General features: G+C 38.4%; 3 protein-coding genes across 3 annotated transcripts; all 3 read left to right on the top strand.

Annotated features, from left to right (window-relative positions):
* Positions 1 to 15: 15 nt before the first annotated feature.
* Positions 16 to 2,676, top strand: LOC140309508 (retinol dehydrogenase 14). Its single transcript, XM_072387400.1, has 4 exons — positions 16 to 410; positions 611 to 853; positions 1,678 to 1,980; positions 2,172 to 2,676. The coding sequence occupies exons 1-4, from the start codon at positions 290 to 292 to the stop codon at positions 2,429 to 2,431; spliced, it is 927 nt and encodes a 308-aa protein (XP_072243501.1). The 5' UTR covers positions 16 to 289; the 3' UTR covers positions 2,432 to 2,676.
* A 2,170-nt stretch (positions 2,677 to 4,846) lies between these two features.
* Positions 4,847 to 7,188, top strand: LOC140309505 (nuclear factor 7, ovary-like). The gene has a single exon (XM_072387396.1). The coding sequence runs from the start codon at positions 4,867 to 4,869 to the stop codon at positions 6,274 to 6,276; it is 1,410 nt and encodes a 469-aa protein (XP_072243497.1). The 5' UTR covers positions 4,847 to 4,866; the 3' UTR covers positions 6,277 to 7,188.
* Positions 7,189 to 13,720: 6,532 nt separating this feature from the next.
* LOC140309504 (nuclear factor 7, ovary-like) lies at positions 13,721 to 16,560 on the top strand. The gene has a single exon (XM_072387395.1). The coding sequence runs from the start codon at positions 13,874 to 13,876 to the stop codon at positions 15,281 to 15,283; it is 1,410 nt and encodes a 469-aa protein (XP_072243496.1). The 5' UTR covers positions 13,721 to 13,873; the 3' UTR covers positions 15,284 to 16,560.
* The last annotated feature ends 1,812 nt before the right edge of the window (positions 16,561 to 18,372 follow it).

Here is an 18,372-nt window from a genome sequence, read left to right as displayed (position 1 = left end):
TCATATACTCTCGCGAGACTTTGACATTTAGCGCATGAGCACTTCGCTACTCCCTGGGAAACAACTCGACAATGAATTGCAGGGAATTGTCACCTGTATATTAATGATATATATGTAATTTACAGTGTTGAATCACTCCACAGTGATTTACCGCTACAAGGACCAGAATGTTCTTGTAATGAATAAAGGGGATAATATGCCATTTTTTGACAATCCGCTAGCAAGCTAAGCGGCTAGCATATCCAGTAGCATCACAAGCTGCTTGCATCAGTTTTGGAAGTCGAGGGAAATGTATTTTCTCTACACGATTATCGCATCTTTAGTTTTCTTTTTTGTTTTGAAATGGATGAAAAAGAGGAGATATTTTACGGACCTGAAAAGACTTGATGGTAAAACGGTTTTAATTACAGGTAATGGTATTTTATTTTTACAACAAATAGACTTGATGTGGTTTTAATTCCGAGCCTGACTTGAATTGCTGAATGACATTTGATCTAAACACCACTGCCAGGTGATCAGATCATTGCAAACTAAACTGTTTCTGTCTTTTTCAAGTCATAAGCCTCACATCAGCATTTAAACTGTGCTGTTTATTTATTTTTTGTCCTAGGTGGAAATTCTGGTATTGGCAAAGAGACAGCTGTTGCCCTGGCAATGAGAGGGGCCCGTGTTATCATTGCTTGCAGAGACCCTGAAAAGGCAGAGAAAGCTGTAAGAGAGGTCAAGTTCAAGAGTCACAGTCTCAACGTTGGCCACATGGAGCTGGATTTGGCCAACCTGCGCTCTGTGAGGGAATTCTGTAAGAACTTTCTCCAGAGAGAGAAGAGGCTTGACATCTTGATCAATAATGCAGGTGGGTGTGTCAGTCTCTGTTACAAAATCGAAATCTCTTGGTATTTTGAGAACTTTTTAAATAACGGCGTAATTTTCGAAATATAAACAATTTCCTCTACTAAATGAAAAATGTATTTGTACGTTATACATATATGTCTACAACATACATTAATACATATATATATATATCTTTAGTGAGTGCTATATATATATATATATATATATATATATATATATATATATAAATATAAAACATGCTGTGATCTGGGAATAGTCAGCAGTATCTTTGGATCTCAATGGACCTCAGTGGTCAGAAGGGAGCATACCAGGTCAACAAGACTGAGATGTATTTGGGGTCAAGGCCATTTAAGGCTTTGAACGTGAAATTTTAAGTAAGATTTTAAAATCATCATGAAGTCTAACAGGAGGCCATTGCAGGGAGGCGAGCACCTGAGTGATGTGTTCATGTCTCTTTGTCACAGTCGTGACTCTGGCTGCAGTGTTTTCAACTGGTTAAGACAACAGAGAGAGCCCTGACTGATACCTGAGTATAGTGAACTACTGCTGTCAAGATAAAAACTGACAACTTTTTTTTTTTTTTAAGTCATCCATTAAAAGAAAATAGCCTTTTTTATTTTTTAAGCTGTGAAAAAAATAAGACTGAACAACATGTTTGACTGAAGCTATATATCAAAAGACAGACTCTGAACCCTGTCTAGAAATGACAAACCAAATTGTTGCAATGTCACCATCGGGGTATGTAAAGGCAAGCATCAGCAGCTTGAAGCTTCTTCCACCTCTTTGTATTTGACATCTTTATCTCCCCTCTTGTTGCGTCCTCAGGAATGCCCAGTATTCTCGACTGGACGGATGACGGCTTCAGCACGTGTTTTGGTGTCAACCACTTAGGTCACTTCCTTCTGACCAATCTGCTTCTGCCTCGACTGAAGGAATGTGCCCCCAGCCGGGTAATCACGCTCACATGCTCCAGCTACAAATACCAGAAACTGGACTTCCAGGACCTCAACTACAACCTGCTTCCCTTCTTCACCTACTGCCGCAGTAAGCTGGCCAACATCTACTTCAGCCAGGAGCTGGCCCGCATCACAGAAGGGAAAGGAGTGACTTCCTACGCTGTGCACCCTGGTGAGACTTTTTTTAAATGACCCTCAGCTTAAATCTAAAGGCTTCTGTTACAGAAAAGATTGAAGGACAGCTAATGATATGGATGTATGTGTTTGCCTTTCATTGTTACACAGTTAACCAGACTTGGTTTAGATAAGTGTACATAGAGTATTTTTGACGGTTTGATTATCACTCTGCATATGTGACACCAGGTTTTGTCCAGAGTGGCTGGACGTGCCACTTCTCCTTCCTGTTCCGGATGCTGATGCAGGTGGTCATGTGGATGTTTTTTGTGCCATGTGAGATCGGAGCCCAGACTGTCATCTACACCGCTGTGTCAGATGAAGCTGCCAAGCACAGCGGGGGTTACTTCGCCGACTGCCGACCCGCCACTTTGCGACCTTTTGCACGGGACGCCGGTGTGGCGAAAAAACTGTGGGAGGCCAGTGAGAGACTGGTGAAACTGGCATGATGCAAGCTGAGGGAACAGGGTTATTCAGCAGTCATGTTCAATGACCCCATCAGCTTTTTTATGCATTTTTATGAATTTTGCGTTTGGGTCTTCATTTAATTTTTTGTAAAATACAAGTTGAATATTTATTTGATATGCTTTAGTATTTGAAGAGCAAACGGTTTCTCAGAGTGGTGGAACTTCTTTTTTTTATTTTCATTGTTCTGTTGTCATGTTTCCTTGCACAAATAAAACACTTTTCTGTTTTCCTGGTGGAATACTTTTAGCATAAAACACATTAGTTGGCATGCAATAAAAGTTGATATAATGTGGTATTAAAAAGGCATTAAAAAGTTTAATTAATTGAGTGCAACTTTTTGTCAAGGAACAATTGGTCACTTCATGGGAAGTTTTGAAATAAAGCAAATGCCAAGTGCCATCGGGCTGCAGAAAGTAGAGGGCACAGATATTCAGTGAGTTTAAGGGCTAAAAAGTAACTCGTATATTAGAGGAAATGGCTGAGAAAATAGCTCCTCCTGAAAGTTCTTTGAGCTGCAAGTCTCAGCAGGACAAGAGGCACAAATACAAACAAGTGGAGGGAACATACAATGATATGATTCAACACTCCAAGAAGCAGCTGTTCCAATACTTTTGAAATCACAATAAGCCAAACTTAAATTTCTCTGAATTCTGGGAGACTCTGGGGGAAAATTAACCTCAAATCTTTTTTAATTGTCATTGTTTGTCATCATGGGACTCAATTAGTTTTTGTTGTAAATATACAATGGGTATAGAATTAGGTGCCAAAACGTAAATGAAAATTTAGGTATTTGAAGCATTCTTGCTAAATTTGTGAATGTGTTTGTACTGTCCGTATGACCAGATTTTGTATGTGATACTTTAAATCATACACATTGTAAGAATTTGAAGAAACCCACTGGGCTCCTAAAGCTAAGAACAATTTCTGATTAATATGTTGATTAGTCGGGCTGTACAGTGGTGTGGTGGTTAGCACCGTTGTCTCAGCAAGAGAGTTCCAGGCTCAGTTCCCACTTTGGGCCTTTCTGTGTAGAGTTTGCATGTTCTCCATGTGTATGCGTGGATTCTCTGGGTACTCCAGCTTCCTCCCACCATGCAAAGCATGCGAGTAAGGCTAATTGTTGTCTCTAAATTGTCCTTAGGAGTGCTTGTGTGGTTGTTTGTCTCTGTGTGGCCATGTGATGGACTGAATTCAAGCTAAAAACAGATATAAATACAATTTTTTTTCCTGCTTTTCAGTTTATGCTGAAATTGCACGAATGTGTTTTACTCAAAAAAGAGTGTATGTCCAAAAAAAAATTACAGTTTTGACTTATGCAAAGTCTTTGAATTCTAAAGGACACTTTACTTAGCAGCTGCTCTCGATGCTGATGGACAACAAGCTCCTCATATTCTCTTAGCTTCGAACAAAAGGCAGTCGCTGGAAACTACTAATGGAGATATGACTAAAACTTAGATGTTTGTCCTGAATGCTAGAAATTTGAAAAGCTTCATCACAAGGAGGAAAAAAAATAGCTAAATCTCAAATTAGAGACAAATGACTAACAATATAACCTTGTTTGAATCTAAATTCACCTTCAGTCTTTCTGTCTCTAATGTTCAGATTGATTTCCTCTTAATTATGAAGGTAGAATCATTTCAACACTTAAACACTGTTGCTGTAGTTAACAATGTGTTAACAATGTACTTCACTCAGGGAAGTCTCACTTGTTTTTCAATTGTGTTTTCCTGAAAAAGTAGAAATCTTTTTGCCTTTATTGACAGAATGACCTGAAATGTTAAAAATGTGCAGCTAACACACTGTGTACAGAAGTATCTGTCTGTCAAATACTCATCTTCTGGTGGTTTTAACAGCTTGTAAACAGTGAAGCTAGATTTCAGACGGTGGCAGCTGAATTTAGCTTCAATTTACAACAGAACCAGAAAGTAGTTAGGATGTAATCAGATTAAAACTATTCACGATATTCAATTGTTTCTGAATGGTCGCTTGATTCTATAATTTTTAACAAAAGATGTAAAAATGCTGCTTTTGATTAATCTGAAGTGTTTTCTTAGCTTCTTCTAAGCTAAGCTAACATTGCTAACATAAAACGAGTATTTACAACATAATTTTAAATGTAATCAGATTATGCTGCAACATCTGTAACAAAAAGTATTTAGATTTTTAGTCTTTCCCTCATAATCAAACAGCCCCACCCAGTGGTGTCTCTGTCAAATGTCAGTTTATTTCTATCAGCTCCACCCATGACACTAAAAAACGAAACTGAAATATTAACAGCATCGATCAGGCGGAGACGAAGTTCGATAAAAGAGCTGAAACTGTACTGAAGAACAGACTAAAGTCTAAAGTCTAAACTGTAAGTCGTTACGACTATGTTTTGTGATTGTTAAATATTTTTGAATATCAGTCAGTAGAAATGGCTGAGAAAATTGCTCTTGTTGGAAGTTATTTGAGCTGCCATGTTTGTTCAGAGACTTTCAGAGATCCTGTGTCTCTGAGCTGCAGCCACAGCTTCTGTTCAAGCTGCCTGCAGAAATTCTGGGAACAAGCTGGAAACAAAAACTGTCCCATTTGCAAGAGAAAATCCTCAAAGGATCATCCACGGGTGAACTTTTCACTGAAAGAACTGGCTGACTCTTTTGCTGGCAGAGTGAAATTATCTGAGGCAGAACAAAGAGAAAATAAATTAATGGTGGTGTGTAGTAAACATCAAGAGGAGCCGAGATTGTTCTGTGAAGACGAGCAGAGAGCTGTGTGTCCTGTCTGTGAGTTTTCTCTCCACCAGAGTCACAAAGTGGTTCCTATAGAACAAGCAGTCGGTGACCTGAAGGAGCAGCTGAAATCTGACTTAAAGTCTCTGCAGGACAAGAGGAACAAATACAAACAAGTGGAGAAAACATACGATGATGTGATTCAACACTCCAAGAAGCAGCTGTTGTCCACAGAGAGGCAGATCAGAGCAGAGTTCAACAAGCTCCACCAGTTCCTGAAAGAGGAAGAGGAGTCCAGACTGGCAGCTCTGAGGGAGGAAGAGGAGCAGAAGGGGAAGACTGTCAGCCGAGAGATGAAGAGGATTCAGGAGCAGATCTCCTCTCTGTCAGACAGTATCTGTGCTGTTGAAGAAGACCTGCAGAAAGACAACGTGCCATTCCTCAGCAGTTATAAACCCACTCAGAGCAGAGCCAGAGCCCAGTGCTCACTGTCAGATCCACAGCTGCTCTCAGGAGCGCTGCCAGATGTGGCCAAACACCTGGGCAACCTGTCCTTCAGAGTGTGGGAGAAGATGAGGGAGAAGGTCCACTTCAGTCCTGTCATTCTGGATCCAAACACTGCACACGGCCGTCTCTGTCTCTCTGATGATCTGACCAGTGTGAGAAATGGAGACTTAAAGCAGCAGCTTCCTGACAATCCAGAGAGAAACACTGAATCCACCACTGTTTTTGGCTCTGAGGGCTTCAGCTCAGGGAAACACAGCTGGGAGGTGGAGGTGGGAGATCATCCTCAATGGAATGTCGGTTTGGTTAAAGAGTCAGTTGACAGGAAGGGAAAGAGACAAGCTTCACCAAAATATGGAATCTGGTGTTTATTGCATGGTGATGGAAAATACACTAATGGTGTTGGTAAGACTGTCACAGTGAAGAAGAGTCTCCAGAGGATCAGAGTCCAGCTGGACTATGACAGGGGGGAGGTGTCCTTCTACAACTCTGAAGGCGAGACTCACATCTACACTTACAGAGACACTTTCACTGAGAAACTCTTCCCATATTTCAGCATTGGAGAAGCTGGTGATGCCAAAACTTCTGAAATCAAAATAAGTAAAAAATAAGATCTGAGAGAAGTATTTTTTTTAATGATCATGATCAGGATCTCTTAATAGTTTGGTTAAGTCCAATAAAAGAAAATCAGCTTGTATAATTTACAGAATGTATCCTTAAAGCACCAACAAAAGATGTTAAATCATAAATGTAGTTCTTACATCTTTTTAAAAAGTGAAACATCACGTTTGAGCAAAAGTGTTCAGAGAAGTAAAAAAAGGCTTTAATGTTAAATCCACCCACAGAAAAGCTTCTCTGATCATGTTTTTATTTTTACTTTAACAGCTTCTTTATCTCAGTGTCTCAGAGTGAATCACTGACATAAATCCTTTGAGTTTTAATACTCGCTTTACTTCCTCATGAAGCTGTTATTTACTTATCTGGCGTCAGTGAAGATCACTGTTGAACTGGGAATACCGTGTTCTATAAATTCAGTTCATTTAGCAAACAGCCCACAACATAAAGTGCATTCCTGTGTTTAGTCGACTCTGAAAATCATCTGTAGAACTTTCTTGATAATGTGAGACGGTTTATGTTTCTGCTCTAAGTTCATTCCAAATGACTGCGACTAAGAACTTGTCCGAATGTGTTGAACAGAGCAACAATTGGACTCTTTCTGATGAATTTGTGGCTCCTTTAAGTCATTTAAATATCAGAAACTATAAAGAAGACCAGATAAAAACAGCAAAGGCTCACATTAGAGGAAACATTTGGAGGTTTGGCTGTAAAAATGATTTCAATGCTTCATTGTTCTCTCCTCAGTCTCGCAGTTAAACATCTAAATTGTGGACGTCTGTTTCAGTGAGTGCACAGCAACATTTATCTTTCCCACTTCTGAGCTGCTGCTTGTTCCAGTGGGTTCATTTAAACTTTGTTTTCTTACCTGATGAACTTGTGTTTTCACTGATATCTTTGGTTGTTTGTGGTTTTAAAAAGCATCTGAAGGTGATTTTTGAAGGAAACTGGAAAACAAATAACTTACACAAAACATATTTCTATATTTTATTATATTTTATGAGATTGTTCTTGTTTGAATTTACCGATCAACACATTCGAATCCTTGAGAATAAATCTTTGTATTTGATGTAATTTTCTTGTGAGACACAATAAGAGACGGGTCATGTTGAATGTTCCCATAGTAACCTTTTTGTTGATCAATGTGTGTTCAAGCACTGTTGATCATTTAAGTTCAGGGCAGCAATCAGCTGGGATTCATTACTTGTCTGGAAACTGTTTGATTAAATGATTTACATGAATTTAAACCTAATAAAAACCAGTTTGAACAACATTTTCTACAGTCTTGTTGTGTTTCTGTAACTGTGTTTTCTTGCTGGATAGCTTTCTCCGGTCTCACAGGCTGGGCCTGAAATGTGGGCTACAGTTGTTCTCTCTGTAAATTTCTTTAGTAAATGCCAGCAGCAGTCACTCAACTGGCTTCACTACTTACAGCAGCGTGTGTCCCACTGAAAACTGTCCCTCTGTGAACAAAGACAGGGAGGAACCACTGTGGCAATCATCCAAATACTGCAGTCTGAATAACAACTGAAAAGTCTGTGTAATGTTTAACATGAAGGTGCTGCAGCTACGAATGAAATAATCACTTACTTATTAAACACAATAAACTAAATGATATGACGTCATCAGCACATTCACACTGATATGATGGCAGAACATGTTTCCTGTTACAGCTCATGAAGAAAAAAATGTTGCTCGACTAGTTGAAGGTGAGCTTTGAAACAACCTGTTGAAATGTTTCCTGATCACTGGAGGACTGAAGCACAAACTTTTCAAATTTTTCATGTTTGTAGCCAACAAATAGAAAAAAAGTTTCTGTGTTCAAATGAAACAAAACAAGGAAAATGAAAATAATCAAATGCAGTTAAGTTTAACATCTGTTCAGTTTCTCTGCATCAAACAGAAGTAAAAGGTCACCTGTGAAACATGTCCTGACAGCAATATCTGCTGGAGATAAAATATCACAGCAGTTTGTCTGACTGTTAACACGTCACTGAGAGATAAAAGAGGACAAAGGTCATTTTCAAGATTGTTAAACGGAGTTGAGACACCATTACAGGGTGTGAGATCTCTGCTGAAAAACACATTTCAAGGAATTTAACTGACAGGGTGGAGAATTTGGTGAGTCCTCTGACTAAAAAAAAAGTTCAGAAGAAAATGGCTGAGAAAAGTGATCTTTTTGAAAGTTATTTGAGCTGCCATGTTTGTTCAGAGACTTTCAGAGATCCTGTGTCTCTGAGCTGCAGCCACAGCCAATCATCAAAGTGGACTTCCTCATAGTCATCCTTAGTGCCACAGTCATTAATGCAATAATCCTCATCATCATAATCATTTTCATTATATCCTCTGGAGACAAAAATAGTTATATGCATTTAAAAAGCTGAGAAAATAGAGAAAGGTTGAGTTTACCAGCATTCAGAAATAAAATCCCCAAACCACCTGTCCTGTGATCATACAAGGATAATTCCAGCTGTGCTGCTAGCTGGTTGGAGCTGTGTACTGCGTGCTCTCTCATTTGAATGAGTTGAGCATGAACATCTTCAGGGGACCTCTACATCTGTAGCTGAACAGGGGGAATAAAGCAGAAACATTTGCCTGATGTTGGACTGGACCGTAAAGCTGTTTCATCCTGTTTCAAGGTTCAGTCAGTTGAATGTTGGATTTTAAAGAATGGATCCTGGAAACTACTGATGGAGACACGACTAAAACTTAGATGTTTGTCCTGAATGCTAGAAATTTGAAAAGCTTCATCACCTTTGGGGGAAAGAAAAAAGCTATGAAACTATCAGTTTATAGAGACAAATGACCCACAATTGTAAAGGTTTCCCTTTTAATAAGTGTATTTAATTTTCTTCTGATTACATGAGTTAATTCCTTCAAAGCAACACATGTTGCCACTTTTTTTCAGCATGACTTTGCACCTGTGATAATGAATTGTTTCTCTGTTGTTGTCAGTGGGGTCAGCAGATGGATTCTACAATGAAAACCCTTTAATTTGATCAAATACAGTTCATTGTTGCAGATTAAACTACTCAACAACATAAATAGCAGTAAAATAACTTCTTTATTAAGTTTTATTATACATTTTCCATGATGACTTTGTATCATAAAATGTTTGGTTTAAAGCTGCTTCTTTTTGCAGAACTGACACTTATATTTTCTTTTAATATCGTTTTATCCAGAAAAAGTTTGATTTAGATCAAAATTTAAATCAGTTAATTAATATTTCACATTAGTTTTCTGGCTTGAAGCACAATAAACAGGGTTACAGATACATGTATTCAGTTCAAATTAAAAGCAAAACATGAAATATTGAATAATTATGTCTTATACAGAAAAGAAGAATTAATCCCAGCTGATCAGTCAAAGCAGCTACAGCCACATATTTACCTCCAAGTCGTTTAAAGCTTCTTTAGAATAACTTATCTATCTCAGCTTTGCCATTCAGCTAATTTTCCATCTGACACCAGGCAGAGAACAGACAGTCTGAATGATATTTTCTACAGATGGGGTGTTTGGGACAATAGGAGTAAATCCAGGGGACAGACGGTAATATCGCTGCTTTGTCGAAGGATGTAGATCTGAAGGTAAGCTTGAGCAGAGCACTGAACCACTGACATGTTTAAGTATATATGAGGACAAGTTATAGCATTCCCGTGTTGGCATGCAGAGAACAACAGAAAGAGCTTTAAAATGGGTGTTATACCTCCTGTGCCTGCTTTCCTCTGTGTGTATAACCTTATTATAATCCACTGCAGACATGCTTATATTGATGAATATATTGCATAAACTAACTTTTATTTTTCATCGCTAAATAGAATCTGTAAATGTATTCAATGATGTGTTTGCAGTGTCGCTTCCTAAAATTTAGAACAGTGATAAATGTGTCTGCTGCTCCCAAAAATAATGCTTTGACAAAATAAAGTCAGAGTAGTAATCAATGCACATTATCGCTAAAAATTTACTGAAAATGGTGGGGAAAATAATCGTTTTTGTGCTGCATCCCGTTCAAACCAATTGACAGCTGAGCTGTTTGGAGCTTTTGAGGGCTTCGTTAGCCACGTGACCGTGTGTTGGTTAGTTCAAAGAGTGTCGTAACTCTCTCAATCAGGCTCTGGTCTGACTGGTTCTGACGTGCAACAAGTTTTTCAATTTTGTTTTCTTTAAATAGTAGAAATCTTTTTTCCTTTACAAACAGAATTGCCCGAAATGTTAAACACGTGCAGCTAACACACTGTGCACAGTTATTAATGCAATAAAATGTTGTTCCAAAGAAGGCTGAAGTAACTGTCTGTCAAATACTCATCTCCTGGTGGTTTTAACAGCTTGTAAACAGTGAAGCTAGATTTCAGACGGTGGCAGCTGAATTTAGCTTAAATTTACAACAGAACCAGAAAGTAGTTCGGACCTAATCAGATTAAAACTATTCATTATATTAAATTGTTTCTGAATGGTCGTTTGATTCTGTCATTTTTATCAAAAGATGTCACATTTAGTTTTTGATTTGTCTGAAGTGTTTTATTAGCTTCTTCTAAGCTAAGTTAACATTTCTAACTAAAAACGAGTAATTACAACAGATATATTTAAAATGGAATCAGATTATGCTACAACATCTGCAAAAAAGTACTTGGATCTTTTCCCTCATAATCAAACAGCCCCACCCAGTGGTGTATCTGTCAAATGTCACTTTATTTCTATCAGCTCCACCCATGACACTAAAAAACGAAACTGAAATATTAACAGCATCGATCAGGCGGAGACGAAGTTCGATAAAAGAGCTGAAACTGTACTGAAGAACAGACTAAAGGGGAACTGTAAGTCGATACGACTATTTTTTTGTGATTGTTAAATATTTTTGAATATCAGTCAGTAGAAATGGCTGAGAAAATTGCTGTTGTTGAAAGTTTCTTGAGCTGCCATGTTTGTTCAGAGACTTTCAGAGATCCTGTGTCTCTGAGCTGCAGCCACAGCCATCATCAAAGTGGACTTCCTCATAGTCATCCTTAGTGCCACAGTCATTAATGCAATAATCCTCATCATCATAATCATTTTCATTATATCCTCTTGAGACAAAAATAGTTATATGCATTTAAAAAGCTGAGAAAATAGAGAAAGGTTGAGTTTACCAGCATTCAGAAATAAAATCCCCAAACCACCTGTCCTGTGATCATACAAGGATAATTCCAGCTGTGCTGCTAGCTGGTTGGAGCTGTGTACTGCGTGCTCTCTCATTTGAATGAGTTGAGCATGAACATCTTCAGGGGACCTCTACATCTGTAGCTGAACAGGGGGAATAAAGCAGAAACATTTGCCTGATGTTGGACTGGACCGTAAAGCTGTTTCATCCTGTTTCAAGGTTCAGTCAGTTGAATGTTGGATTTTAAAGAATGGATCCTGGAAACTACTGATGGAGACACGACTAAAACTTAGATGTTTGTCCTGAATGCTAGAAATTTGAAAAGCTTCATCACCTTTGGGGGAAAGAAAAAAGCTATGAAACTATCAGTTTATAGAGACAAATGACCCACAATTGTAAAGGTTTCCCTTTTAATAAGTGTATTTAATTTTCTTCTGATTACATGAGTTAATTCCTTCAAAGCAACACATGTTGCCACTTTTTTTCAGCATGACTTTGCACCTGTGATAATGAATTGTTTCTCTGTTGTTGTCAGTGGGGTCAGCAGATGGATTCTACAATGAAAACCCTTTAATTTGATCAAATACAGTTCATTGTTGCAGATTAAACTACTCAACAACATAAATAGCAGTAAAATAACTTCTTTATTAAGTTTTATTATACATTTTCCATGATGACTTTGTATCATAAAATGTTTGGTTTAAAGCTGCTTCTTTTTGCAGAACTGACACTTATATTTTCTTTTAATATCGTTTTATCCAGAAAAAGTTTGATTTAGATCAAAATTTAAATCAGTTAATTAATATTTCACATTAGTTTTCTGGCTTGAAGCACAATAAACAGGGTTACAGATACATGTATTCAGTTCAAATTAAAAGCAAAACATGAAATATTGAATAATTATGTCTTATACAGAAAAGAAGAATTAATCCCAGCTGATCAGTCAAAGCAGCTACAGCCACATATTTACCTCCAAGTCGTTTAAAGCTTCTTTAGAATAACTTATCTATCTCAGCTTTGCCATTCAGCTAATTTTCCATCTGACACCAGGCAGAGAACAGACAGTCTGAATGATATTTTCTACAGATGGGGTGTTTGGGACAATAGGAGTAAATCCAGGGGACAGACGGTAATATCGCTGCTTTGTCGAAGGATGTAGATCTGAAGGTAAGCTTGAGCAGAGCACTGAACCACTGACATGTTTAAGTATATATGAGGACAAGTTATAGCATTCCCGTGTTGGCATGCAGAGAACAACAGAAAGAGCTTTAAAATGGGTGTTATACCTCCTGTGCCTGCTTTCCTCTGTGTGTATAACCTTATTATAATCCACTGCAGACATGCTTATATTGATGAATATATTGCATAAACTAACTTTTATTTTTCATCGCTAAATAGAATCTGTAAATGTATTCAATGATGTGTTTGCAGTGTCGCTTCCTAAAATTTAGAACAGTGATAAATGTGTCTGCTGCTCCCAAAAATAATGCTTTGACAAAATAAAGTCAGAGTAGTAATCAATGCACATTATCGCTAAAAATTTACTGAAAATGGTGGGGAAAATAATCGTTTTTGTGCTGCATCCCGTTCAAACCAATTGACAGCTGAGCTGTTTGGAGCTTTTGAGGGCTTCGTTAGCCACGTGACCGTGTGTTGGTTAGTTCAAAGAGTGTCGTAACTCTCTCAATCAGGCTCTGGTCTGACTGGTTCTGACGTGCAACAAGTTTTTCAATTTTGTTTTCTTTAAATAGTAGAAATCTTTTTTCCTTTACAAACAGAATTGCCCGAAATGTTAAACACGTGCAGCTAACACACTGTGCACAGTTATTAATGCAATAAAATGTTGTTCCAAAGAAGGCTGAAGTAACTGTCTGTCAAATACTCATCTCCTGGTGGTTTTAACAGCTTGTAAACAGTGAAGCTAGATTTCAGACGGTGGCAGCTGAATTTAGCTTAAATTTACAACAGAACCAGAAAGTAGTTCGGACCTAATCAGATTAAAACTATTCATTATATTAAATTGTTTCTGAATGGTCGTTTGATTCTGTCATTTTTATCAAAAGATGTCACATTTAGTTTTTGATTTGTCTGAAGTGTTTTATTAGCTTCTTCTAAGCTAAGCTAACATTTCTAACTAAAAACGAGTAATTACAACAGATATATTTAAAATGGAATCACATTATGCTACAACATCTGCAAAAAAGTACTTGGATCTTTTCCCTCATAATCAAACAGCCCCACCCAGTGGTGTCTCTGTCAAATGTCACTTTATTTCTATCAGCTCCACCCATGACACTAAAAAACGAAACTGAAATATTAACAGCATCGATCAGGCGGAGACGAAGTTCGATAAAAGAGCTGAAACTGTACTGAAGAACAGACTAAAGGGGAACTGTAAGTCGATACGACTATATTTTTTTATCATAGATTTTATTCTTTAATCGTAGTTAGCAGAAATGGCTGAGAAAACGAAACTTTTTGAAAGTTTCTTGAGCTGCCATGTTTGTTCAGAGACTTTCAGAGATCCTGTGTCTCTGAGCTGCAGCCACAGTTTCTGTTCAAGCTGCCTGCAGAAATTCTGGCAACAAGCTGGAAACAAAAACTGTCCCATTTGTAAAAGAAAATCCTCAAAGGATGTTCCACGGGTGAACTTTTCACTGAAAGAACTGGCTGATTCTTTTGCTGGCAGAGTGAAATCATCTGAGACAGAACAAAGAGAAAATAAATTAATGGTGGTGTGTAGTAAACATCAAGAAGAGCCGAGATTGTTCTGTGAAGACGAGCAGAGAGCTGTGTGTCCTGTCTGTGAGTTTTCTCTCCACCAGAGTCACAAAGTGGTTCCTATAGAACAAGCAGTCGGTGACCTGAAGGAGCAGCTGAAATCTGACTTAAAGTCTCTGCAGGACAAGAGGAACAAATACAAACAAGTGGAGAAAACATACGATGATGTGATTCAACACTCCAAGAAGCAGCTGTTGTCCACAGAGAGGCAGATCAGAGCAGAGTTCAACAAGCTCCACCAGTTCCTGAAAGAGGAAGAGGAGTCCAGACTGGCAGCTCTGAGGGAGGAAGAGGAGCAGAAGGGGAAGACTGTCAGCCGAGAGATGAAGAGGATTCAGGAGCAGATCTCCTCTCTGTCAGACAGTATCTGTGCTGTTGAAGAAAACCTGCAGAAAGACAACGTGCCATTCCTCAGCAGTTATAAACCCACTCAGAGCAGAGCCAGAGCCCAGTGCTCACTGTCAGATCCACAGCTGCTCTCAGGAGCGCTGCCAGATGTGGCCAAACACCTGGGCAACCTGTCCTTCAGAGTGTGGGAGAAGATGAGGGAGAAGGTCCACTTCAGTTCTGTCATTCTGGATCCAAACACTGCACACGGCCGTCTCTGTCTCTCTGATGATCTGACCAGTGTTAGAAATGGAGACTTAAAGCGGCAGCTTCCTGACAATCCAGAGAGAAACACTGAATCCACCACTGTTTTTGGCTCTGAGGGCTTCAGCTCAGGGAAACACAGCTGGGAGGTGGAGGTGGGAGATCATCCTGACTGGAATGTGGGTTTGGTTAAAGAGTCAGTTGACAGGAAGGGAGAGGTGTTTGCTTCACCAAAATATGGAATCTGGTGTTTATTGCATGGTGATGGAAAATACACTAATGGTGTTGGTGAGACTGTCACAGTGAAGAAGAGTCTCCAGAGGATCAGAGTCCAGCTGGACTATGACAGGGGGGAGGTGTCCTTCTACAACTCTGAAGGCGAGACTCACATCTACACTTACAGAGACACTTTCACTGAGAAGCTCTTCCCATATTTCAGCATTGGAAAAGCTGGTGATGCCAAAACTTCTGAAATCAAAATGAGTAAAAAATAAGATCTGAGAGAAGTATTTTTTTTAATGATCATGATCAGGATCTCTTAATAGTTTGGTTAAGTCCAATAAAAGAAAATCAGCTTGTATAATTTACAGAATGTATCCTTAAAGCACCAACAAAAGATGTTAAATCATAAATGTAGTTCTTACATCTTTTTAAAAAGTGAAACATCACGTTTGAGCAATAGGGTTCAGAGAAGTAAAAAAAAGGCTTTAATGTTAAATCCACCCACAGAAAAGCTTCTCTGATCATGTTTTTATTTTTACTTTAACAGCTTCTTTATCTCAGTGTCTCAGAGTGAATCACTGATATGAATCCTTTGAGTTTTAAAACTCGCTTTACTTCCTCATGAAGCTGTTATTTACTTATCTGGCGTCAGTGAAGATCACTGTTGAACTGGGAATACTGTGTTCTATACATTCAATTCATTTAGCAAACAGCCCACAACATAAAGTGCATTCCTGTGTTTAGTCGACTCTGAAAATCATCTGTAGAACTTTCTTGATAATGTGAGACGGTTTATGTTTCTGCTCTAAGTTCATTCCAAATGACTGCGACTAAGAACTTGTCCGAATGTGTTGAACAGAGCAACAATTGGACTCTTTCTGATGAATTTGTGGCTCCTTTAAGTCATTTAAATATCAGAAACTATAGAGAAGACCAGATAAAAACAGCAAAGGCTCACATTAGAGGAAACATTTGGAGGTTTGGCTGTAAAAATGATTTCAATGCTTCATTGTTCTCTCCTCAGTCTCGCAGTTAAACATCTAAATTGTGGACGTCTGTTTCAGTGAGTGCACAGCAACATTTATCTTTCCCACTTCTGAGCTGCTGCTTGTTCCAGTGGGTTCATTTAAACTTTGTTTTCTTACCTGATGAACTTGTGTTTTCACTGATATCTTTGGTTGTTTGTGGGTTTTAAAAAGCATCTGAAGGTGATTTTTGAAGGAAACTGGAAAACAAATAACTTACACAAAACATATTTCTATATTTTATTATATTTTATGAGATTGTTCTTGTTTTAATTTACCGATCAACACATTCGAATCCTTGAGAATAAATCTTTGTATTTGATGTAATTTTCTTGTGAGACACAATAAGAGACGGGTCATGTTGAATGTTCCCATAGTAACCTTTTTGTTGATCAATGTGTGTTCAAGCACTGTTGATCATTTAAGTTCAGGGCAGCAATCAGCTGGGATTCATTACTTGTCTGGAAACTGTTTGATTAAATGATTTACATGAATTTAAACCTATTAAAAACCTGTTTGAACAACATTTTCTACAGTCTTGTTGTGTTTCTGTAACTGTGTTTTCTTGCTGGATAGCTTTCTCCAGTCTCACAGACTGGACCTGAAATGTGGGCTACAGTTGTTCTCTCTGTAAATTTCTTTATTAAATGCCAGCAGCAGTCACTCAACTGGCTTCACTACTTACAGCAGCGTGTGTCCCACTGAAAACTGTCCCTCTGTGAACAAAGACAGGGAGGAACCACTGTGGCAATCATCCAAATACTGCAGTCTGAATAACAACTGAAAAGTCTGTGTAATGTTTAACATGAAACATGCTGCAAATACAAATGAAATAATCACTTACTTATTAAACACAATAAACTAAATGATATGACGTCATCAGCACATTCACACTGATATGATGGCAGAACATGTTTCCTGTTACAGCTCATGAAGAAAAAAATGTTGCTCGACTAGTTGAAGGTGAGCTTTGAAACAACCTGTTGAAATGTTTCCTGATCACTGGAGGACTGAAGCACAAACTTTTCAAATTTTTCATGTTTGTAGCCAACAAATAGAAAAAAAAGTTTCTGTGTTCAAATGAAACAAAACAAGGAAAATGAAAATAATCAAATGCAGTTAAGTTTAACATCTGTTCAGTTTCTCTGCATCAAACAGAAGTAAAAGGTCACCTGTGAAACATGTCCTGACAGCAATATCTGCTGGAGATAAAATATCACAGCAGTTTGTCTGACTGTTAACACGTCACTGAGAGATAAAAGAGGACAAAGGTCATTTTCAAGCTTGTTAAACGGAGCTGAGACACCATTACAGGGTGTGAGATCTCTGCGAAAAGACACATATTTGGATGAATTTGCCTGACAGGGTGGAGCAATTGGTGAGTCCTCTAACTAAAAAAACTTCAGAAGAAAATGGCTGAGAAAATTGCACTTCTTGAAAGTTTCTTGAGCTGCCATGTTTGTTCAGAGACTTTCAGAGATCCTGTGTCTCTGAGCTGCAGCCACAGCTTCTGTTCAAGCTGCCTGCAGAAATTCTGGGAACAAGCTGGAAACAAAAACTGTCCCATTTGTAAAAGAAAATCCTCAAAGGAAGATCCTTTGGTGAACTTTTCACTGAAAGAACTGGCTGACTCTTTTGCTGGCAGAGTGAAATTATCTGAGGCAGAACAAAGAGAAAATAAATTAATGGTGGTGTGTAGTAAACATCAAGAGGAGCCAACATTGTTCTGTGAAGACGAGCAGAGAGCTGTGTGTCCTGTCTGTGAGTTTTCTCTCCACCAGAGTCACAAAGTGGTTCCTATAGAACAAGCAGTCGGTGACCTGAAGGAGCAGCTGAAATCTGACTTAAAGTCTCTGCAGGACTTACCTGATGAACTTGTGTTTTCACTGATATCTTTGGTTGTTTGTGCCAATAAAGAAAAAAAAGATCAAATCCATGCTTCAGTTTGCTTTGTGTGAACGCAGAGAGACACAAATGTTTCTATTTAAACTGTCATTTTATTGATAACACCTTAGCACATTTTCTTGAAGTTAGAGAAACACGTGTAGCACGTAAGAGAACAGAGCAATAATGTGAAGAATCAGAGAGTTAGAGGGTTAATAATATCATACAGAAGAAAGCCAAAGAGACAAAAAGAGACAAAGGGAAACTAGAAAGAGCAGAGTGCAGAGAGATGGTTGAAGAAGGTTGGAAACGGGGAAAAAAGAGTGAAAGACACCTTCCGAAGAGAAGCCAACTCAGTGCTGTCAGTGCAGCTCAGTCACTGCTGGAGAAAGAAGATGGCAGATGGCGACGCTTCATCTGACTGAATATCTGACAGGAAGGCAGCAGAGCTC

This window comes from Leuresthes tenuis, unplaced genomic scaffold (genome assembly GCF_036924035.1).
Source record: "Leuresthes tenuis unplaced genomic scaffold, fLeuTen1.0.hap1 SCAF_6, whole genome shotgun sequence".
NCBI classification, from domain to species: Eukaryota; Metazoa; Chordata; class Actinopteri; order Atheriniformes; family Atherinopsidae; genus Leuresthes; species Leuresthes tenuis.
This window is presented reverse-complemented; position numbering and strand designations above follow the sequence as displayed.

What these genes read in the sequence shown, in the direction of transcription:
- LOC140309504 (XM_072387395.1), top strand. Translation starts at nt 13,874, where the DNA reads ATGGCTGAGAAAACGAAACTTTTTGAAAGTTTCTTGAGCTGCCATGTT.
- LOC140309505 (XM_072387396.1), top strand. Translation starts at nt 4,867, where the DNA reads ATGGCTGAGAAAATTGCTCTTGTTGGAAGTTATTTGAGCTGCCATGTT.
- LOC140309508 (XM_072387400.1), top strand. Translation starts at nt 290, where the DNA reads ATGTATTTTCTCTACACGATTATCGCATCTTTAGTTTTCTTTTTTGTT. An exon ending in TAAAACGGTTTTAATTACAG is followed by an intron (nt 411 to 610) that starts GTAATGGTATTT and finishes TTTTTGTCCTAG; the next exon opens with GTGGAAATTCTGGTATTGGC. An exon ending in CATCTTGATCAATAATGCAG is followed by an intron (nt 854 to 1,677) that starts GTGGGTGTGTCA and finishes TTGCGTCCTCAG; the next exon opens with GAATGCCCAGTATTCTCGAC.